Genomic DNA, 23,213 nt, shown 5'->3' with positions numbered 1-23,213 from the left:
GTATCTGAGAAGCAATGGTAGCTCAGGACAAACAATCCACTCACGTGTGTTTTTTGCAAGGAGACAGAGGAGTCGAGCACTCGCTAATTTTTCAAGTGTCCATTTACTAGACTAATATGGCTCCAAGCACAAATAGGCATCAATCCTGACTCCTGAAAGCATTCATCCATACGATTGAACAATGGATGAAAACTAAATTTGATAAACTGCCAAAAGAAACTCAACACCATTATTGGGCTACTCTCATATATAATAATATTGAGATTAATCTGGGAAGCTAGGAATTAATGACATCATCATATACCGCGGTGCTAAGCCTAACCCTCAAAGATTCTATCTCAAATTTCTTAGTTTTATATAAACAACTTTAAGTTGCAATCCTCTACATCTAGCAAAATTCCGTGCTGATCTTTGTAGATGGCTCATTTATGCTACTTAGTCGCAAAGCAGGTGTGTTGGATACATAATCTTAACTCACGACTTTCAAACATTAATTAATTGCAGCAGAAGGCCGGCAGGAAATGTTATGCAGTTGGAGCTGATGAAGATGATGAAGAGCTATGGGGCCGGGACTCATACAAGCTTTATGTCATGCTAGAAGGTTGTGTGTTTCAAAGGTGTTTGTATTCTCAGATGCATGCAGCTGAAGCCTAAAATCAAAAGAATCAAGGATGGTACGACATTGGGTAATCCTTATTGACATTTAATTCCAAATACGGATGGATCAACTATGGGAGCTATGGGACTCTTTTCCAGCTGTAAATATTCAGCATATAATAATGGTCACAGCTATATATTGAACCTATATATAGATTAATGAATTGAATCTCCTTAATTTGTTTTGCCGGTGGGGATAAATGTATGGCACTCCTTCCTCTTCTTTGGTTGCAAGAAAAGAATTGTGGAAGAGGATGAATATTTTCTTTTTCAGTATTAATCCATTTTTATTGGATAACTGATTAACTCTTTTGCCTTTTTCCACGTGAGTTGGTTCATTTCTTTCTTTGGCCTTCTAAGCGCAGCGCCCAATGCTTTGCTGAGGCAGGCAGAGTTACTCCCCTTACTTGGATTGGCTGTAAAGCAAACAGATTAAAGACAACACTGAAGACTAAAGATGCTCAAGTAAAGGCAAGACTGCTTACCTCATCATGATTCAATTCATCAATCATCATGCATGCCCTTGGCATCAGCCATATATGCATGCATGCATGGACTATATATGGAGGCGGTGACCGGTGACGCGCGAGATGGACATATATATATATATAATCGTCGACTTAATTAATTTACATATTGACTGTGTTGGTGGGTGTTGGTAATTAGGAATAGTAGAAAAAATGCCCACAGCAGCAGCAGCAGTTGATGATGATGAATGTAGAATTAGCAGCAAAGAAATGGAGTGGGTGGTCCAAATCAAGGAGAAAGTGGAGCAGATGGCGGATACATCCAAGGAGATGCAGCAGTGGAAGAAACGTTCGATTTACAAAGTACCAGCCTGCGTCACTGATCTCAACAAGAAGGCCTACAGACCTCAATCAGTGTCGTTTGGACCGTATCATCATGGAGAAGAGCGTTTGAAGCCCATGGAGGATCACAAGCATAGGGCACTCCTTCACTTCCTCAAGCGATCAAACAAGCCCATACATGAGTACGTTAAAGCACTGCAGAGCGTGGTGCAACAGCTGAAAGACTGTTACGATTCCCCCGCTTCCGACTGGCACCAAGATACAAGCAAATTCTTGCAGCTGATGCTTCTTGATGGATGTTTCATGCTGGAGGTGTTACGTACTGATCAAATTGGGACCTCTGACGTCGACGACGACGACTACCCTTCAAACGACCCCATCTTCAGCCGTCACGGCACGCTCCATTTCATGCCTTACATCAGGAGAGACATGTTAATGATAGAAAACCAGCTACCTATGTTGGTTCTCGAGAAGCTGCTCGCTGTTGAAACCGGAAAACCCATTGTAAGAAATTATTAATTTGTAGTTATTTAGCTTATCATCAATATAATTGATTCATCAGTTTTTTAATTTAATTTGGTTCATATATAATTAATTATATATTGTGCATGCCTGCCCCGGCCCCCGATGCCCGCCCAATAATCAATCAATCAATCAGAAGGACGAGGTGCTTAACAGGATGATAGTCAAGTTTTGGGGCCCCAACACACCAGTTCCAAAGGGAAAGTGTCTGCACGTATTGGACGCATACAGGAAAAGCTTGCTTGAAGATGAGTCCCATAAAAAGAAACAAAAGAGAAAATCAACAAGTGCGCAGAGCAACGACTACGAAAGCACAGGCGAGATCATCCGATCAGCAACCGAACTTTACGAGGCCGGAATCCGATTCAAGAAGAGCAAAACAGGGAGCCTAAGAGACATCACTTTTCACGGTGGAGTACTAAAGCTCCCACTCATCGTGGTAGACGATGTGACGGAATCCATGTTTCTCAACCTCATGGCCTTTGAGCGGCTTCATGTAGGAGCAGGCAACGAAATTACCTCCTACATCTTCTTCATGGACAACATCATCGACAACGCCAAGGACGTTAGTTTACTGCATTCTAGTGGGATCATACAGAACGCTCTTGGAAGTGACAAGGGCGTCGCAAAGCTCTTCAACCAGCTCTCCAAGGACGTCACACTTGACCCTGAGAGTGGTCTCGACGTGGTACATAAGAAAGTTCATGACTACTGCAAGAAAAGGTGGAATGAGTGGCGTGCCAATCTCATCCACACTTACTTCAGGAGCCCTTGGGCTATTCTATCCCTTATTGCTGCCATTGTCCTAATGGCACTCACCATCGCTCAGACCGTATATACCATCTATCCTTTCTACCATGATTCTAACAATTGACCTTGCCCTTCTCCTTCTGTTAATACAACTGTCACCACCACCTCCCCCTCCTCCTCCGTCATCCCATCATTGATTCCATTCCAAATTAAACCAATTTCTTTTGAGCAATACTCACCCGCACCTACTCAATCAATCGTTTTCGGTTTTTCTTCTTTTCTCTCCGTAATCGTCTCGTTGAAGAATTTGATTTGCTCTAGCTAGCTATCCGTTGTGAATTGTGACGGTTTGGTTTTTTTTTTTTTTTTTTTTTTATTTTTCTTGGGCTTCTTGTGACGACTTGGTTTGATTGATTAAGCATTAATTGTATTTTTCTATTTTGTTTCACTCTGTAGTTTCAAGTATTAGAACGATGATAGCCATAGCATCCTACCAAATGCAATTTATATTTTAATTTTAGGGTTTAGAGTTTAAGATTTAGGCTTTACAATTCTTTCTAATGAAGCCAATAGCATTAAACAATGGAAACAGTCCAACGACCACTAGGGAATTTATCCTCAGATTAATTATTTCATTTGACGATGGGGTTAGCTGTTGTTTATTTTGATAGCCCAGTGACCAAACTGAGGATAAATGGATCACAGAGTGATGCAATTTCTTTCATGGAGTCAGTCAGTTGCACGGGAAAGATAAACCGGACTGGGAAAATCTATGACATCGGAAAGATTTACCCACCTAGGATACAGATTAGAGTATATGCATATTGGTTGGTCTAGCTTAACCCAATGTAGTTCAACACTATGAGGTAGCACCCCCATTACTTATTAGTCTGTTCTCGTTCTCGTTACTTCTAGTTTCTTTGTGTCAGATGGATGATGGTGATGGATTCTGTGTTTAAAATAATTAGATCTTTACACAGCTGCATGAAACGGAAGAAAAAACGAGAAATACACTGCAAAATTTTAAAATTACAGCCCTATAAGTAGCCCCCTATAAATAGTATACTGTTTGTAAATTTGGCATTAATCCACGGTCAGGATTCATCCCACTGTATGGTGGAGTTAAGAATTCTGAGGTGGGCTGAACAGTCATTCTCCCAAAAAAGAATTGAAGTGTGCAGAGAAGACTTGCTGCCAACATTCAACATCAATTATGTGAGATCACATCAAGCATTGGGAAGATCTCTCATACTTGTCACCGGGGAGATGTTTCCAATACACAAATTGGAATGTGCTGTGGGGTGCCAATATGAACACCAGTACATGAAAATATAAAATTGTTCATTGATAAGTTTTGTAGTTGGTTTTAATGAATACAAACATGATTTCCGATACTTGAACTACTTTTTTACATTTGACCAACTTTGAATGCAAGGTTTGTATTCAAAAATTGGATACAAACTTTTCTCTCATTTTAAATACAAACATGTCTTAGAAATTGTGATGGATGCCATTTTCCATAAACTTGGATATTCTTACCAATTGCTTACAAAACTAAACCGATGTGCATCCATGTATCCAACCAGCATTTTCAATGCAAACAAATGCAAGCTTAGGACTCTCACTAGCCCTACATGACATTAATTGAGTTCACCCTAAAACGTATCCGGTACCAATTAAGTATCACTTGAGTCATTTTGACGATCCAGGTTGCCAAATTTAAACAGCTAAGTAGTTTTGGGGTCATTTATTCAAACACAACCTATAATTTCATAAATTAGTATTAAGACCTAATATCTAGGTGCTGATCTGACATCTGATCCAGTTATCTAGGATTCGGATGTACTATATCAATTATTGGATTGAACTCGGATGGAGCAAATAGCATTTGATTAGAAATTGAATCAAATTTGGAAGCACCCTAATCCAATCCAAAACTCCGATACACATTGACTCATCTTTTGGTGTTGGTACATAACAATATTTCATATGCAAATATGATGTATAAGATAAAGATTCTGAATATATATATATACAAGTATAAATACCATATTTTAAAAACATGTTAAAAACTTCCAAAGTTTTTAGTCAATGTCCAATGCATGTAAAATATGAACTTGGATTAGCTGAATGCGATGGCAATTTGAGGGCTGTGAAACCAAGATTTACCCCCCCCCCCGGTCTAATGATAAAACACATGCGATGGCCATTATCTCATATTTGTTCCTCGTAGCAGTTTAATGATAAAAAACAGGCGGCTTCCTCGACAGATTCTCTCGTTGAGGCCGAGGGGAGAAAATGAAAATTCGATTTGTGCTTGCAATAAATAAAGCACTTGAGAATTGGGATACAACGTTTATGGTAAAAAGGCAAATGACAACCATAACTTGATAGTATCAGTCATTAGATGGGATGTACTCCTGTGCTTGGGATTTGGAGTAAAAAACGATGATTTATTTTCTGGTGTCATCGTTGAATTATCAATCTTTGTAGTGATTTGTGATGGGAAAAATGACGATAATCAGTTTCTTACCCGTGGGCCACAAATATCACACGAAAAAATAAAAAATAAAAATAAAAAAGCATGCATTCCTAGGCTAGGATTAATTATATGGTGCTAGTGGAGCGTTGATGAAGCTTCTGTATGCTATTTCTAGCATCTCTTACCAGTTCTTTTTTTCTTTCTGGTGGACATCTCTTTACCATGTAACACATCCATCCGGTTGCATATTATGCAGTAGCATTGATGTCCTTATCATGTCAACCTAGATATCATTTATCATCTTGAACCCTTGTGGATCTTGAATCCGAATACTTTTGGTACATAAGACTGAACCGGCTTTGCAGGCTTTGCGGAAGGGTACGTCATCAAGTACAAGTGTGGGAATGTTGTGCCAACATAAGCACCATCCATATCTGAGACATGTCAAAGAGACAGAGAAGAGGGAAAGCAAAGATTGCACATTGTAAAACCAACCCTATACCAACAACCTCAAAGATATGAGACCAAAATAGAAAACGATTTATATAACAGTAATAATTAACAATATCATGCTCTTTTACTTAAATTCTCTGCTACAATGAAAATAGAAGCAACCAGAACTTATTCGAGCAAAGCAATGCTGGAATTTGTTACACAAGGACCTCGTATTACATATGACTTGACTATCGCACTGTAGTCAAAACATCTTTTTATAAAGTAAATTTCATAATTCCCATGAAGACTCGATATTAGGCCCACAAATAGCCACCCAAAAGAGCATTTGAAACAAAAGATTAACCAAGAATCCAATAGCAACAACAATAAAGAAATCTAAGCACACATGATAATAATAATAAAACCAAACGGGCCAGCACCACCAAAAACACAAAGGATTTATGTGGTTTGGCCTTACAGCCTATGTACACAAGAGAAATGAAACAGTTCTTCACTATGAAGGAGAATAAAAAATAGCATATAGTGTCTTATAGTTACCAACCCAAACCAACCAATCCTTGACCTTTAAATACCTGTTTTCCCTTTCCTCTCTCAAACACAAAGAACCTGTAGAAGAGAAGACTCTGAGACCAAGAGCACCCTATTTCTCTCTGAAAGAGAAAACCACTCTACCATTCACAATAAACTATTATCTAATATTTTTGTGACTTCCAATTGAGCGATGGATTCAACACTTCAGGTTTTGACACCATTATTGATAACAATTCACAACGGGGAAAAAAATGTGAATGATCTGGCTATCTCACTCCTGCGACTTGTTGAGATGAAACTCTAGAACAGATTATCCTTAACAAGTCTATGCACTTGACTCTCTTAGATCTTCTGATTTCAATGGGAAACTGAAAGGGTCAACCTCTAATTTTCTTTTCTCTTTTTATCTTTGGGTGGATTATGGGAGAGGGAGGGTGAAGATCAATTGATCTATGAACAGCATTCATCTCATAAGTCTCACAAAGCATGTCCACCCTTATCTGCCCCTTTTTTATCAGTACATCCGGTGTCACTTACCAACCAAGAACATACAAACATATTTCAATGCCCAACACCAATAAGTTGTCTGGCACAAATACTTCAGAAAACCATTAAGAGCAGAAATGCATGTTCAAATCCCTGTATTCATGATATAATTATAGAAAACAGTTTATGTACTTCCCGCCAAGCAAAACTATGACAAGGTGTCAACAGGCAAGAATTTCTTTGTTGCAGGAGGGAATAATAGCACCAAGTCTTTCTACAAAATAACAAATGCCAGACCTAGAAATTTAATACAGGTCAATGGGGAATTTGTGGAGGATGATATAAGAGAGCAGTCATATCCTGTTACAAATACTTCTATCATGAATCATGGAAAAGAAGACAGCATGGAAAGGCAAGCAGAATGCCTAGAGAAACTATCTATAGAGGAAACAAAAAATGCACTCAAGGATTTGTGAGTTCCATTGGACTGGATCCTTCAAATGAAGTGTTAATGCAGATTTCACAGCTTTTGTAAAAAATTAAATAAAGGAAGCCTTGGAGCTGAAGGATTTCAGGCCCATTAGACTTATCAGCAATGTCTATGAGGGTTGATGCAGGTAATGGAAGCAATAGTCAAAGACACACACACACACACACACATATATATATATACACCCTAGACCCAGGCCCTCAGACCAAGCCCTTTCAAACTTTAAAATATGCCTAACCCAGGCTAACCGAAGTTGCACCCCTTGGGCATTCACTTCTATGCCATTCCTCCACCCACATCAATCCATTAACCTCCATTTCTATTCTCCAAACTGCCATTCCACAAGCTTCCTTCATTTTGTAAATCTTCTAATGCCATACCCCAATAACATATACACAAGCAGAGATTTTATACAAATCTTATATACACTAATAATAGACTCCAACAGCTACTACTAACACACTAAGCAAAGTGCAAAAAGGATTAACAACATTAGGCTCAGTGCAACTTTATTTGCACTAGTACAAATAAATGGGATTGAAAATTCTGGTTCACTTTTACTCCAAGTTTTACTTAACTTTGATTCAGGTCTTATTGTATTTCATCTGTATATGAAAAAAAAAAAGAGGAAACAAAGTAAAACCTTGTTGGAGTGTTTATTTTATTTTTTATGTTTGTATTCTGCTGGGTTAGTGTCTGTTTGGTTGGGCTGAAATAGTTTTTATCATTGTTTATGTACTAACTTAAGTATGGTCTTTTCCCTTTTAATTATGGTCGCCCAATATAATAATATAAGCTAGCACCGCCGGTCAGTAAGTTCACTCCAAAACCTTTCTCTTCTCTTCTCTTCTCCCTTCTCTTTTTCTTCCTTGTTTCTCCTCTCTAACTCTGTTAATATAGTATCAGAGCGGTTCTACTAGGTCTGAGAGCAGATCGAACAAGTTCTCTCTTTCCTTATCTTGTTGTCTTCTTCAACTGAGTTCAGAAAGGCTTACCTACAACTGGTACAAACTTATTCTATTACCTTTTTTTTCTCTTGAGCGTGTACCAAGAAAAAACAAATGAATCAAGTATGTTGAATGTCGTCAGAGAAGTTGTGAGGTTCTAACCTCTTTTTTTATGGATCCTGTGATCACATACCTGAAAATACAAGACCTGTAGGTCATGGATGGCCTGTTTTTTAACCTGTGGTGTGACGGTACTGTTTTATGACCTCTCCTGGTAATCAATGTGTCTGGATGGTCTGGAAGTTGGTGGAGTGTGACTGTTAGGGCAGTACAACACTGAAATCAACCTAAATTTGGACAAATCAAAGCTGGTTTGTATTCAGATTGTGTCCAGATTGCAGTGTGTGCATGTCGGCTGCTTCTTTGGTGTGTTACTAAGATTGTTTTTGGTGTTAGGAGGGATCATAAGGTGTGCGTAGGATCTGAAAAGTGTTTGAATCATGTACTCTGAGAATTCTGCAACTTCTGGAATTTCAGAAGGTCAAAATGGAATGAGTGGTGGGATGGATATGAGTTTCCTCGTGGCTATAATCCCCTTTGATGGACTGAACTACCTTGAATGGTCTACGGGAATTAAACTTTACATATTAGGGTTTTGGGCTTGCCTCGAGGGGCATGGCACAAAGGTGGATCATAGAATTAGGAATGTAATATGTCACATTAGCTACTTGATGCAATTGAGAAAAAAAAGAGATTATGGGTTTTATACACTTGAAAATGTTTTATATGTTTGATTTCATATTTAAATTCTCATTTGAATATGCTTTACATATTATGTTTATTTATTTTAATTTTAGATATTAGGTTTTTTAAAACTTAAGTTTATATTTTATTAATATTATGTTTTATAAATTTTTTATTTTTTAGCCTTTTTTTAATTGTGCGCCTTGCCTCAAAAAAGTGTGCACCTCACCTTGCGCTTTTCGCTTTTAAAACACCAAGTGTATGACAAATACAAGCTTTGGTGCACTCATTGTCAAAAGTCTAAGCACACAAGAGACATGTTGGGATTTTCATGGCAAACCAAAATGGGCTCAGGAATTGAGTAAGAAATCAACATCAGATCCAAGTAAGAAGTTAACTTAGTAGAGTCAAAAGAAATATAACTCAGCAAATGTGGCATCTCAAGATACTAGTTCCATGGTACCCCAAGAGCGACACTCTGGTTCTTACCCCAAGGAAGAGATCATCAACTCCTTTCGTGACCATTTGGAATTATATGGTAGGACACTTCATCAAGTGGATTTTAGCCCTACCCCTTCCCTACCTCCTTTGTGTCTACATCAGGTAACACTGCTATTGCTTTCCATGTGTCATCCCCTACATCTAATTCCCCTTGGATAATTGACACTAGAGCCTCAAACCACATGACTGGTAAGTCAAATTTATTTCGGGCATATAACCTCCTCTATAGGAGAGATAAGGTGAGACTAGTTGATGGGTCATTTTCCACCATAGCCGGTAAAGGAACCATCTCCCTTCCTCTCGATCTTACCCTCTCTAATGTGTTGAATGTTCCTAAATTACCTATCAATTTACTTTCCATTAGTAGTATTACTCACTCCTAGAATTGTTCAATGACCTTTATTTCCTTATTCGTGTGTGTTTCAAGATTTGGCCTCAGGGAAGACAATTGGTAGAGGAAGCATGGTGGATGGTCTCAACGTGTTGGAGAATAAAGTTGGCCTTGTGGCGCTACGAAGTCCTTAGGTTCATCTAGTGAGAGTCATGCCTACTTGTGGCATAATCGTCTTAGTCATCTTTCGTTTGAGTCTTTAAAACTTATGTTTCCTAAGCTATTTAAGCTTTTGTTAGTTAGTGACTTGTAGTGTCAGACATGTCAATTGAGCAAACATTGTAGAAATTCTTTTCTTTTAAGAAATAAAAGATCTGAATTTCCTTTTCATATTGTCTATTCTGATGTTTGGGGCCCTGTTACTCTACCTTCTGAGACTAGATATAAGTATTTCATTACTTTGATTGATGACTACTCCAGATATACATGGGTTTATTCTATTAAATCTAGAGATAATGTACCAAAATTTGTGAAAGATTTTCAACGCATGATTTTCACTCAATTCCAAACTGAGATTCATATCTTCCAGTCGAACAACGCAATGGAGTGCCTCCACAGTGATCTCACAGAGTTCTTTGCTTTGTGTGGATCTCTTCATCGAAGCTCTTGTGCTAGGACACCCCAACAAAACGGTGTCGCTGAAAGAAAAATTCATCATCTTCTCAAAGTAGCTCTTGGTTTATTACTCCATATGAATGTTCCAAAACGCTTTTGGGTGGATGTTGTTATGTGTTGCACATATCATCAACCGTATACTATCTCGGTTGCTAGAGTATAAGGCCCCTATCAACTTTTGTTTCCTATGGCTCCTTTGTTCCCTATTTTAATGGGTATCTTTGGGTGTCAATGCTTTGTTCATGATTTGTCTCTTATTCGTTGTAAGTTTGATCCTCGTGCCATTCTCTGTGTTCCTTGGTTACCCTTTATCTCAAAAGGGTTACCGTTGCTATGATCCTATCTCACACAAGTACTACATCTCCATGGATGTCTCCTTTGAGAATCAATCTTTTTTCTCGATTTCTCCTTAGGAGAGTAGGGTTGAGGAGGAGGCTCAGACTCAATTACCTTCACTTCCTGATCCTCCACTATTTCGTGTCTTTCTTCGCCGCCATAAGAGCTAGTAGAGTTCAAAAGTCGTGAAAACTGAAACTATGCAACCAACATCATCAAGCTCTCCAGAGGCAGATCCTCCTGATTGTGATCCCCTTGTTATTAATGATCTTAATGTTCCTATTGCTAAGAGAATGGGTGTTAGATCTTGTACTATTAATCACTCTATCTCTCACTTTGTGTCCTATGATCATGTTTTACCTTCATATCGTGTTCCTTTCCTTTGTTGACAGTGTTTCTGTTCCTAAGAATGTGGCAGAAGCTTTATCCAAACCTGAATGGATAGATGCAATGAAAGAAGAAATTAATGCCTTGCACAAAAATGGCACCTGAGAGTTGGTAAATCTTCCTAAAAGATATGAAGCAATGGGGATGCAAGTGGGTATTCACAGTAAAGCATATGGCTAATGGTTTGGTAGAAAGGTACAAAGCTAGATTGGTGGTCAAAGGGTTTACGCAAGTATATGGAGTAAACTATGTAGAGATATTTGCTCCAGTAGCCAAGATAAATTCGATTAGAATCCTCCTTTCACTGGCAACTAATCTTGATTGGGAACTTCACCAGTTGGATGTTAAAAATGCATTCTTGAATGGTGACCTAGAGAATGAGGTTTACATGCCTCAACCTCCAGCCTTTTGTGCCGAAAGGTACTGAGCATAAGGTGTGTTGGTTAAAAAACTTATAATATGGTTTGAAACAATCACCTCGGGCCTAGTTTAGTAAGTTTTACTTAGTTGTACAGCAGATGGAGTTCAAACAATGCCAATCAGATCATACTCTGTAAAGAAAGGTGAAGAGAAAATTGCAGCTTTAATTGTGTATGTTGACGACATAGTGGTCACAGAAGATTGGAAGACTGAAATACAGAAGCTGAAGAAATTCCTAGCCACTCAATTTGAGGTGAAAGATCTTGGCCCCTTACGGTATTTCCTTGGGATTGAAGTAACTTGCTCTCAAAAGGGCATCTTTATTTCCCAAAGGAAATAAGTACTAGATCTATTAGAGGATGCAAGCAAGTTAGAAGTGAAGCCAATTAATTAACCCATTGAACCTAACCATCAGCTAGAAGACAGTTAGGGGGAGTTTTTAAAAGATGTTAAAAAGTTCCAGGGATTTGTAGGGAGACTCTTATATTTGTCTAGGACCAGACCTGATAGCGCCTATACAGTGGGTGTCCTTAGTCAGTTCATGCATAACCCTAAGACAACTTATTTTGAAGCTGCAAAAAAGGATCCTTAGATACCTCAAGAAGATCCCAAGAGCTGGTTTGCTATTCCAAAAACATGGACTTTCAAGGTGGAGGTGTATATAGATGTTGATTGGGCAAGGGCAGTTGATGACAGAAAATCTACCAGTGGGTATGACAGAAAACTTGTGAGCGGAGAAGTGTGCAGCATAATAATTTGTGTGACAAATTGGGCATGATTGACATCTGCGTCCCAACTTGAGGACGAATGTTGGAATGTTTATTTTATTTTTTATGTTTGTATTCTACTGAGTTAGGGTTTGTTTGGTCGGGTTAAGGTAGTCTTTTATCATTGTTTATGTACTCTAACTTAAGTAGGGGCATAAGGGTCTTTTCCCTTTTAATTATGGTCGCCCTATATATAATAATATAAGTTGGCACCGCCAGTCAATAAGTTCTTTATTTCAATCTATTTCGGAACCTTTGGTTCCATGCCATGGATTCACTTTACTCATTTTGTGAGACTCCATTATGTCCCCACCTCATTCTCTGAGCCATTACGCAACTCATTCGAAAGGGTCCAGCAAATTGGTTACCCAATTTAAAGAAACTCCACTACACTAGACCCAGGCCCTCAGACCAAGCCCTTTCAAATTTTAACATATGCCTAACCCAAGCTTACCCAAGTTGCACCCCTTAGGCATTCAGTTTTATGCCATTCCTCCACCCACATCAACCCATTAACCTCCATTTCTATTCTCCAAACTGTCATTCCACAAGCTTCCTTCATTCTGTAAATCTTCTAATACCATACCCCAATAACATATACACATGCAGAGATTGTATACAAATTTTATATACAGTAATAATAGACTCCAACATCTACTACTAACACACTAAGGTAATTGCAAAAAGGATTAACAACATTAGGCTCAATGCAACATTATTTGCACTAGTACAAATAAATGGGAGTGAAAATTCTGGTTCACTTTTACTCCAGGTTTTATTAAACTTTGATACAGGTCTTATTGTATTTCATCTAATATATGAAAAAAAAGGAAACAAAAGTAAACTAGAATTTGTAATCAAGCTCATTTGGACTCCCATACTTCATTTCCAGTTCAAATGAAGTTGCACTACAAACAAACAGGGTCATAGGTACATTTTATTGATATTAAGGTGGCAAGGTCTAAGGAAGGTGTTTTCATTGTTCAGCATAAATACACCCTTGATCTTCTTTTTAAAAAAAAAAAGGAAATTTGTTTCCAAGATAGAAGATACACCTATGGGAAAAAAAGGTATCTGAAATTGAATGATCAATAAGGTGAGCACTACATGATGTCAGTATGTTTCAACACATGGTACAGAAGCAAATATATCTCTATCCAAACCAGATTTTTTTTATTAGCCATCCAAACCAGATATTCCATATGACATTGGAGTAGTTAGCTAGTTAAGTCGTTCTCCAAGGTCTAGTCTTCTCAATATTTTGAAAGAATGGACACATGAAGGTTGAGGCCAATTCATATTAGATTGAAGAGGCTTAGTTACTAACAAAAGGTCAACTTCTGGGCATTCTACACTAGTGGAAGGAAATCTAGCCTCTAGAAGAGTAACAAACAATCCGGTGTGGTTGGATCTACTTTTAAGGTAAAGTATCATACCATTGTACATGGACCTGTGAGTTTCTCTGCTTGAAGACACTTCTCCACAAACTTGAGTGTCCAATAGTATAAGCATTGCCCACAATCCAATTCAAAAAGAGAGAATTGAACACATTGATGTGGATAGGAATATCACACCACACATGTGAGAAGGCTGAACTGGGGAACTTTGCTAACCTACAGAGGATCAGTTACCAAATATAACCGAAGTGATTGTAAAGTCCAATCTGTATACTATTGCTGGGTATATATGACAATTATGCTCCAATCAAAGGGGGAGAGTTGCATGATGCATTTGAGACTATAGTATAGGAATATAAAACACCTTAACATGGGTATATTTTATAATTTAAATATATGTTTTTGAGTAAATAAAGAGGAATAGGAATCATGTAACCTATTCTCTCATTTCCTCTAAACGATTTATTCTCTTCATTTCTTCCAGCTATCTCTCACATTACTTGATCCAAGAAGACATTTACCCAGTAACTCTCTTTTTTGTGTCCGTACATAGATAAGCTCAACTATAGTTGTCACTTTTTTCCGCTTCACATTCCCATGATGTATATGAATGATGTACATTCCCATACTTTTTTTGAAGTAATAAAATGCACAATATACCTTCTTGAAGAAAAAATTATCTAAGTGAACCAGATATGTGTGAATATGCATGTACTGATATATGTGTATGCACTCGTAAGTATGTATACATGTATGAATACACAAAAATAGATGTATATGTAAATAATATATGAAAACAAGAGTTATATGATCCATATAAGTTTTATCTAGATAAAAGGGCTTGTATGTATCTATGTTTTAATGGTGCCAAATTTGTCCATCAAAAAGTAATAGTGCTGAATTTTAAACATCTAAATAAAGGATACTACCCTGATATTTGCACCTAGGAAAGTACAGATCTTCACATTTTGGGCAATAGATCTTCACAGAGCCATTACGAGGAATATCCGATGTGCCAACAGGCAAGCATGGCTGCCCTGCACAAAAAACCCGAGGGCACCGTCCAAAATCCACCCTCTTGTATTTCTCATGCTGCAGATACAAGTTTGTAACCAAAATAAAATGCACCTAATAAAGTCAACAATCTCTAAACAATGCCATCAGAAGTGAAACCTTACCATAGCATTTAATCCTTTATTGGTTAAGATATAGCGGGCATGTATGAGGCCATATAATAACTCTGCTGCAGATTCAATCTCACTGTGTTCTTCGCCATCCAACTCACCTGTAAAATGTTTTCCCAAAGATAAAAAGATTCCCAATGCAAGGAACAGGTAATGTTTAGAGATGAGCAAAGACACAATAAGTGGTACCAACGGTAGAGGTTCCACAGCAATTTCAAATGTTTAGAGCCCACATGCACATTCTTAAAACCCAAAAGGCATCAAATTGCCCCATTATACCAAAAAAAAAAGAAGGGAAAATCCGGATGTTGAAAAAAAGGACCATTTCCATTACTTCATAGCAAAACCATTGTTAGTTACTAACTTTATATAAGATTGAAACATTGCTTAACTTGTTCCAACACCTAAAGATGATAAAGTGGAGACTCGTGGGGAGGGTGAGTGAAAAAGATAGAAAAGAAAAATAGCTAGGGAAGATTGTATAGAAAAACCATACCACTCAAAGAATCATTATCCAAAATCATGTCCAATGCATGGTCATAATAAGGTACTTGTCCTTGAAGTCCACACAAGTTGAAATCATCCTGTATATAGTCCTCATCAACTTCACAAAGGAGTTCATTTCCTCTAAGCCCACAATACCAAGAGATCCAAGATGACTCCTCTCCATTGGAACTACTAAGTTCTGTCTCCTCACTTTCTGTATCTGATAGCTCTTCAAAGAAGCAAAGATAACAGATGAAACATGTTAAAAATTAAGAAATATTAATCATAACAAAAAATAATAATTTAACAACTGCCTAAAGACTAGGAATCATTGGATTGCTGAAAAGCAGGTAGCATATAGTATTATGATTAATGATCTTCTAGTTTGTTTTTCGTAAAAGTTAAAGAACTATGCATTTCTTTCCATTTGATCATAAAAGAAAACTACAAAAAACAACTATTACAAATGTTGAATCTGAAGGCCTAAAATCCCATCCAAATTCCATCTACAAATACTAACTAAAAGATGAGGTTTGGAAATAAAAGTTTTCTTCACAGATCATAACAGAAGTAATAAAAAAGAAATTAAAGAAAAGCCAACTTATTTATTCAGAGGAATAAAGTCAGCAAAAACCAACAGGCAATTTTTCTTCATTTAATTATAGGGACAACCAAATAAGCCTTTTCGAATTCCCCAAAAATAACATAAAGGAGATTGAAAAACTATAAAAAAGTTATGGAGGAAGAAAAAAGAAAAGAAGCCTTTTTACCTAGCCAAATGGGATGTAGTGTGTGTGTCAAAACCAAATTGTGGTCTAGGAATAAAAAAAAATGGAAGCCATCAATAGTGCAAATCTTATGAAGCTTGGATGGAAAAGCAATGAAGGAAGATGATAATCGATGGGTCAAAATTGTAAGGAAAAAATATTTAAAAAATCAGAACTTCCTACAAGCCTCGGTTCGAAAATTAGCTCCATGGGTGTGGAAAGGCATATGCAAACAAAGAGAAAAGATAAAGCAGTTTGTGTCTTGGACAATAGGATATGGAAAGACATATAACCTATGGACGGAATGATGGGCTACAAACACATCCTCGGTAGATTCTATTGGGTTAAGAGTAGTACGAACCAGTCAAATCAGACTAAGTTGAGGCAATTATCAAAAATCCAATGAGGGAATGGGATATGGAGAAAATAGGTTTACTATTCCCTAAGGAAAATAGGAAAATTTTCAAAAATTAGTGTTGCCCTTGAGTGAAAAAGGAAGATGATATGGTATGCGGTCTAAATCCAAAAGGAACCTTTTTGGTTATATCAGCCTATGATTTTATAAATAAGGAACAGGAACAGGAAACTATCTAGAAAATAAGCATGAGAATAAACAGAATTCAATGCCCCCCAAGAATCAAAATATTTATGTGGCCTAACCCTAAGAGATAAGCTCCCTACAAAAAAGAAACTATTTGATAGAGGATTCAACTATGACCTAGAGTGCAAGTTTTGGGGAAAGATGGAAGACATAAACCACCTCTTTATCCATCACCAGGCAGCAGGTCAAGTTTGTATGCTAGTTGATGATATATTATCACCCCCTTCAGGTAATCAAACTACAATCAAAGAATAGTTGATAGAATTTCTAGTAAAAACAGGACAAGACATACCACTATCCATGGGAAAAACATTGCTTTTATTTTCAGGTATATTTGGAAGCATAGAAGATCTTTAATAACAAGGAATTTAGGCCTCCAAAAACAATTAAAAAGGCCCTAGAAAGCTCAAGAGATTACTTACATACTCAAAAATACAAAATGGCAATGAGAGGAAGGATCCAAAAATACTATAGAATATGGATCGGGTGGAACCCTCCCAACCCTGGTCAAATCAAAATAAATATTGACGCATCTAGGAGAGAGGATGGCAACTGTGCCTATAGGTATGTGGTAAGAAACCATAGGAGAGAAATCATACAACGGGCCAAAGGACCCATTGCTATCACTAGTATAATGGTGGCCAAAATGAGGTGGGCCTTGAGGCCCACGAAGTAGTTAAATCTATGAGTGGAAGTCAATTCCAGTGTCTTAAAAGCGCAAAGCGCAAAAAAGGCACAGGGGTCAATTTGCACCTGAGGTGCAAGGCACACGCCTTTTTGAAACAAGGGCGAAAATTAAAAAAAAAGTAAAAAAATGTTAAGTATACTATTAATAAAAAATATAAACTTTAAACTTTAAAATAAATGTTTTAAAAAACCTATTACCTAAAATTAAAACACATAAACATAACATGTAAAGCATATTCAAATGTGAATTTAAAAATAAAATCAAACATATAAAACATTTTCAAGCATGTAAAACCCACAATCTATTTTTTTCCTCAATTGCATTACTTAAAGTATCTAATGTGATGTAAAACATATTACATTCCTGATTCTACAATCCACTTCAAGGCAAGCCCCAACAAGTCCATGTTAAGATCTTAAATTCTTAGTTCTCACACAAAAAAAATAATGATTTTATAATTTTAATTACTTTTTAAGAAGATACTTTAGTAGGACGAATGAATGAACAACATCACCAAATAGGGACTAAGAATTTAAGACCTTGGGCGAGGCGCCTACCCTAAAATGTGCCTCACCTGTCCGCCTAGGCGCACCTAAGGCATGCCTTTTAAATCACTGGTCAATTCATCATCGAAGGAGATTCCAAAGTCACTATGGAAGTTGTGTGGTTCGTTTGAAGCTTCATGGAGGTGCTTCGCCGAGTGCATGAAAATTTAACTGGAGGAGAAGATAACAATCTTTTTTTATCAATAGAGAACATAACAATCTCATACTCTCACATTAATACAGAGTGTAACCAGGTGGTAGATTGGCTCACCAATCAAGGTCACAGTGCTGACACGCTATCATCTCCTTGCTGGGCTATGGCTTATCTGGCATTAGCTTATAGTTCTGGATGTTGTTTTCCGAGATCTGATTGACCTTATTTCCTTTGTACCCAAAATAATTATAGGAACACTACCTATAGCTTAGAGAAATACCTATAACTGATTCAAATAATGCCCTTTAATCCTTTTGAGCCATATTATACTACCATGCTTGGTAGCTGATATTATGACGCCTCATTTTACCTATTGATTGGCATTTCTGGCCCTTCTTCCAAAATTCAAATTATCAATTCCATGCTATACTATAGCTCTCTGGAAGCACTCAGTTTGGCAACTGGTTACCCTTTCCATGCAACAGCTTCAAGTAGCCCATCTATCAGGTAGTTTTTTTCTTTTTTGTGATTCAAATTCTAAACATGGAGTTTTCCAATATTAACTGATTCAAACCAACAAATACAAGAAACAACCTAGGACTAATAAAAATTAAATCAGACCCTTTTATCCATTTGTATCCATAAAATACCATGCCCTGTAAAAATTAAACCAGGCCCTTTTATCCACTTGTGTCCATAAAATACCATGTCCTGTAATCAATGTCTTGACAACTCACTGTGTGTGGTTCTCACTCCAGTGGCAACTGGCAAATATCCTTTTCGAACAGGTTTTTTTTTTTTGATAAATTTTCCACGAGGAAGTTTTCACCCTGCTCCATGTAGGCTTTCTTTAATCTAACCTTTTTCCATTACTCAATCACATTTTTTGTAGTAAATAGAAATTTTTATTACAGAAAAAAAGGATCATTTTAACCCATGTTAGCTCTAACTCCAGGCAGCTCGCATTTTTTCAGCTATGGCTTTCACTCTACTCCAAAAAACCACTTCAGCCCTTCTTCATGATTCAAACCCGAGATGTGAGATAGGCTCTAACACCGATTAATGAGAACCAAATCAGGCCCTTTAATCCTTTGCGATTGTAACTTACCACTAGCAATGTCTCAACAACCCTCGCTCAGGATAATTCTCACTCTCGTACTTGATATGTGCTAGCTTTTACTCTACTCTAGCCTCTAGGCATCCATTCACACGTAACTCTCAAGTAGCCCATCCAGTGACTTGAAGCCATGGTGCTACTCACTTAAGTCTAGGCAGATCTAACACCAATTGATCAAAACCCCAGGACTAATGAAACATACCAAATCAAAGCCCTAGCCCTTTAACCCTCCAAAACGCACCATACAACCTATGCAAGAAAGAAAGCATCACATAAACTGACTCAACATAACTGTAACCAAATAAAATGCATAATGGCAAGATGTCACGAACAAATCTACCAAAAAGAAAAACTTCGACAGAAACATATTTATCATACTGAGAAGACCAAGAACACGTCTGAAACTCTAGTACACAAAAAACATGCACAGCTAAGCACAACTACACAGTTGCTTTTCCACATAAATGTGCACCTAGTGTACAACTCACACATGTCAAAAAAAAAAATGGATGGAGAAAGTACCTGGAGGAGATTGAGCACTGAGCTTGGTCTCTTTGCTCTTAGGGGCCGAAGTCGAAGCGCCTTCCGGCCGTTTCTTGGAAACCATGCCAGAGCGCCCATCTGCCACAGCGGTCGAAGCGATTTTCAAAGGTTTAGAGATATCGATTCCGGTACTGGTACGGCTACTGTTCAGGTTAGACCTCGTGGCCACACCGCGAGAAGATGCCGTGTTTTTTATCATTATTCTTTTTTTTTATTATAATTGCAAAGCAATATACTGTTAACAGTTTTTGTAAGTTTTATTGATGGTGTTACCGTGTTACTATTACAACAATGATCACTACGAACCCGTCCTCGAAGAATGGAGAGAACGAAACCCTAGTCCATCGATGAGCTTCTTCTCTCTTTCCTCTAGGTCTTTTGTACGCTCGCTAGATGAGCTTCTTCGTCCCCTTTTTCTTTACTACTCTTGATCCAAAGTTCACAACCAAGTTGTAGGGAGCCAATATGGCTCTGACGGTACTACCTCTACCGTTCTGGGTTGAATCAGACGATGATCGATGACGACGACCGATGGTTCTTTATCATTAACTCATGTCGTCGTCTGCCGCTGACACTCGATTTTAGTTTGAGGATTTGAGCAAATAAACGGCAACCCTAGAAGCAGGTTTCTGGTGGGTTATTTGGCACGGCCTAGTATTATAGTATCAGAATATCGGGTATCGGGTATCGGGTATCGGGCGTCGTATCCAATCACTCATCGGACTGTTTTTTGGGGGGACTTAAATTTATTAAACTATTTTAATGGTTTAACTAATTGACTAAATATACTCTTATTGTTTAAAAGTTGATTAATACTACCCTACTTTCTAAAAATTGACTAACTCTATTCTTATCGTTAAGCTCCGTCAAAAACAATGCAAAATGTCTAAACTACCCTTCCTGAGTTCAAATGTTATTTGCTGCTAGGTGGAATTACACTACTCTACCTCATTCTCTCTCCAATATTTTCTACTCCCACCCACTTGCCACCCATTCGTCGCTAGGTGAAGTTATAGGGCAATGCCACCACTATCGCCTAGAGGAAGAAGAGAGAGAGAGATTAGAGTTCAGATGTTGTCATCATTGCCCAGAGGACGAAGAGAGAGATCAAGGTTCGGAGTTTAGATGTTGTCGTCATCGCCCAGAGGAAGAAGAGAGAGAGAGAGAGATCGAAGTTCAGATGCTGGCATCGTCGCCTAGAGGAAGAAGAGAGGAGATTGGAGTTCAGATGCTATCGTCATCGCCCAGAGGAAGAAGATAGAGATTTAGAAGTTGTCGACGTCACCCAGATGAAGAAGAGAGAGATCGGAGTTCAGATGTCGCCATCACCCAAAGGAAGAAAAGAGATATTGGAGTTCAAATGTTGTCGTCGTCGCCCAAATGAAGAAGAGAGAGATTGAAGTTCATATGTTGTCACTGTCGCCCAGAGGAAGAAGAGAGATCAGAGTTATGTTGTCGCTGTTGTGGAATGAGAGAGAGAGAGAGATGGAAGTTCAGAGGGGGTTGCCACTGCCGTCGCCATCGCCCAGATGAAGAAGAGAGAAAGGTCGAACTCTAAAGGGGGGTGCCGCCACCGCTGTCATCACCCAAAGGAAGAAGAAAGAGAGATCAGAGTTCAAATGTTGTCATCGTCACCCAGAGGAATAAGAGAGAAAGGTCAAACTCCAAAGGGGTTTGTCGCCGTTGTCGTCATCTCCAAGAGGAAAAAGAAAGAGAGATCAGAGTTCAGATGTTGTCACCATTGCCCAGATGAAGAAGAGAGAGATCGGAGTTCAAATATTGTCGTCATCGCCCAAAGGAAGAAGATAGAGAGATCGAACCTGATGTTGTCATCGTCGCCCAAAGGAAGAAGAGAGAGAGAGAGATTCAGATGTTGTTGCCGTCACCTAGAGGAAGAAGAGAGAGACCGAAGTTCAGATGTCATCATCGCCCAGATGAAGAAGAGAGAGATTGGAGTTCAAATGTTGTCATCACCCGGAGGAAGAAGAGAGAGATTGGGGTTCAAATGTTGTTGTCATCGCCCAGAGTAAGAAGAGAGAGAGATCGGAGTTATGTTGTCGCCGTCATGGAATGAGAGAGAGAGAGAGAGAGAGAGAGAGAGGGGTCAAAGGAGGAAGGGTGTGTGTGTGAACGTCGGAATAAACCGGCAGTTCACTTCCTGGCTTAGTGTTTAGAGTCGCCACCCATCAAGAATTTAATAATGGGGAGTGATGGGTCTCCTGAATTTAAATTTTACGAAATCATTTAAAACCAACGACTCTATACCGATCAACTAGGACAAGGCTGCTCTGGGAAGTTGAGAAAGAGAGGGGGAAGGGGTTAAGCACCCCTATCTCTGGTCAATGTGAATACTGAATTTTCCATCTTGGCTTACCAGGTTCTCTAGCAACTCAAAGGAGCATTTTATCTCTTATCTTGCAGACCAGTCCCCTTTTGGATGCAGGGGCTTGAGCAAAAGGACGAGGATCCCTCACCCCTTTTCTATCAGAACCCCCACCTTCGGACTCAGTTGAACTGGTCTGAAGAGTGGAGAAGCATGCTAGCCTCTCGGTTACAGGAGACACTCCGATTTCAGAATCAAAACAACAAGACAATATCAAAAACAAGCAAAAAGACAATGAAAGAAATAAATAAACAGATAACGAAGGTTAATCTACTTCGAGCAAGGAAAAGGAGATGAGGTATCAAATGTTACCTCTTGTGGCCTGTGAACCAGACCGATGATGTTGCAATAGAACTCTAAGGCTGGAATATCCTAATGTACCTAGTCTTGAGTTGTTGGGACAATGCTGTTGTTGGATTCTCAAGAGCTTACGGATTCAAGCTAGACGACTTGAAGGATTCGACGTCATCGAATGTCTGGATTGACGCTAAGGACTTTTAGCACGAGGAGACATGTCGAATGTGCAGACATTGGCGCTGGAATCTTCTCTCATTTCGTATCTCTATTATCTCCTTTGACTTCTAGCTCAAAGAAGTCTCCTCTTCCTCAATCTCTCTCAAACTCTTGAAACTTTCTATCGCAAAAACACTTGTCCAGCAATCCCTCTCCTCTGTTAGTCCCTTCATCTTTCTTGTCTCACCCGAGCCCTCTCCTTTCTCCCCTATTCTCTTCTGCAGCGCTCCCACTTTCTTTCTTAGTTCGGCAGCTCTTCAAAAGAGAGAGCCGAGAGTCTCCCCCTTTCGAATTCCCCCTTTCATTCCCTTATTCCTTTCCACCAAACACCCCCCCTTCTCTTGGGAAAGGCGCCTGAAGGGCAAGGGATGGGTCAGTAAATTATCAAAAACAAAAAGGGGTTTTGGGTAAGTTAGGGTTTAAAGGGATAAGGGGTTCAATATTTGGGGTCCAAAGGGTAATTTATGGAAATTTGGGGTGAAGGGCGTTTTGGTAATTTTAGGATTAAAGGGTATTTTGGGGATGAGGGGTATCTTGAGAAATT

At 38.5% G+C, this 23,213-nt stretch overlaps 2 protein-coding genes across 3 annotated transcripts; one reads left to right on the top strand and one right to left on the bottom strand.

The window, feature by feature from the left end:
• Nucleotides 1-1,274: 1,274 nt before the first annotated feature.
• On the top strand, nt 1,275-3,176 carry LOC148862247 (UPF0481 protein At3g47200-like). Its single transcript, XM_088975326.1, has 2 exons — nt 1,275-1,970; nt 2,125-3,176. Exons 1-2 carry the CDS (start codon nt 1,338-1,340, stop codon nt 2,860-2,862), a joined length of 1,371 nt encoding a protein of 456 aa, XP_088831452.1. The 5' UTR covers nt 1,275-1,337; the 3' UTR covers nt 2,863-3,176.
• A 1,994-nt stretch (nt 3,177-5,170) lies between these two features.
• LOC148862246 (putative casein kinase II subunit beta-4) lies at nt 5,171-22,954 on the bottom strand. 2 transcript variants are annotated; one of them, XM_088975324.1, is made up of 5 exons: nt 19,753-22,954; nt 15,369-15,587; nt 14,867-14,973; nt 14,615-14,780; nt 5,171-5,654 (listed from the first exon to the last, which is right to left on the bottom strand). In XM_088975324.1, the coding sequence occupies exons 1-5, from the start codon at nt 19,970-19,972 to the stop codon at nt 5,518-5,520; spliced, it is 849 nt and encodes a 282-aa protein (XP_088831450.1). In that variant the 5' UTR covers nt 19,973-22,954; the 3' UTR covers nt 5,171-5,517. The 2 variants fall into 2 exon arrangements, with proteins under 2 accessions (XP_088831450.1, XP_088831451.1); XM_088975325.1 differs by having other exon boundaries at nt 15,369-15,578; nt 19,753-20,405.
• Nucleotides 22,955-23,213: the final 259 nt, after the last annotated feature.

The sequence above is a fragment of the Nelumbo lutea genome, chromosome 3, assembly GCF_056320005.1.
Source record: "Nelumbo lutea isolate HS-2025 chromosome 3, American lotus-T2T, whole genome shotgun sequence".
Classification (NCBI taxonomy): Eukaryota; Viridiplantae; Streptophyta; class Magnoliopsida; order Proteales; family Nelumbonaceae; genus Nelumbo; species Nelumbo lutea.
This window is presented reverse-complemented; position numbering and strand designations above follow the sequence as displayed.

Excerpts from the sequence above, each read along its gene's own strand:
- LOC148862247 (XM_088975326.1), top strand. The coding sequence starts at position 1,338 with ATGCCCACAGCAGCAGCAGCAGTTGATGATGATGAATGTAGAATTAGC. Across the intron at positions 1,971-2,124 it reads TTGAAACCGGAAAACCCATT|AAGGACGAGGTGCTTAACAG; the intron begins GTAAGAAATTAT and ends TCAATCAATCAG.
- LOC148862246 (XM_088975324.1), bottom strand. The coding sequence starts at position 19,972 with ATGATAAAAAACACGGCATCTTCTCGCGGTGTGGCCACGAGGTCTAAC. Across the intron at positions 14,974-15,368 it reads GGATAATGATTCTTTGAGTG|GTGAGTTGGATGGCGAAGAA; the intron begins GTATGGTTTTTC and ends AACATTTTACAG. Across the intron at positions 14,781-14,866 it reads ATAAAGGATTAAATGCTATG|CATGAGAAATACAAGAGGGT; the intron begins GTAAGGTTTCAC and ends TTGTATCTGCAG.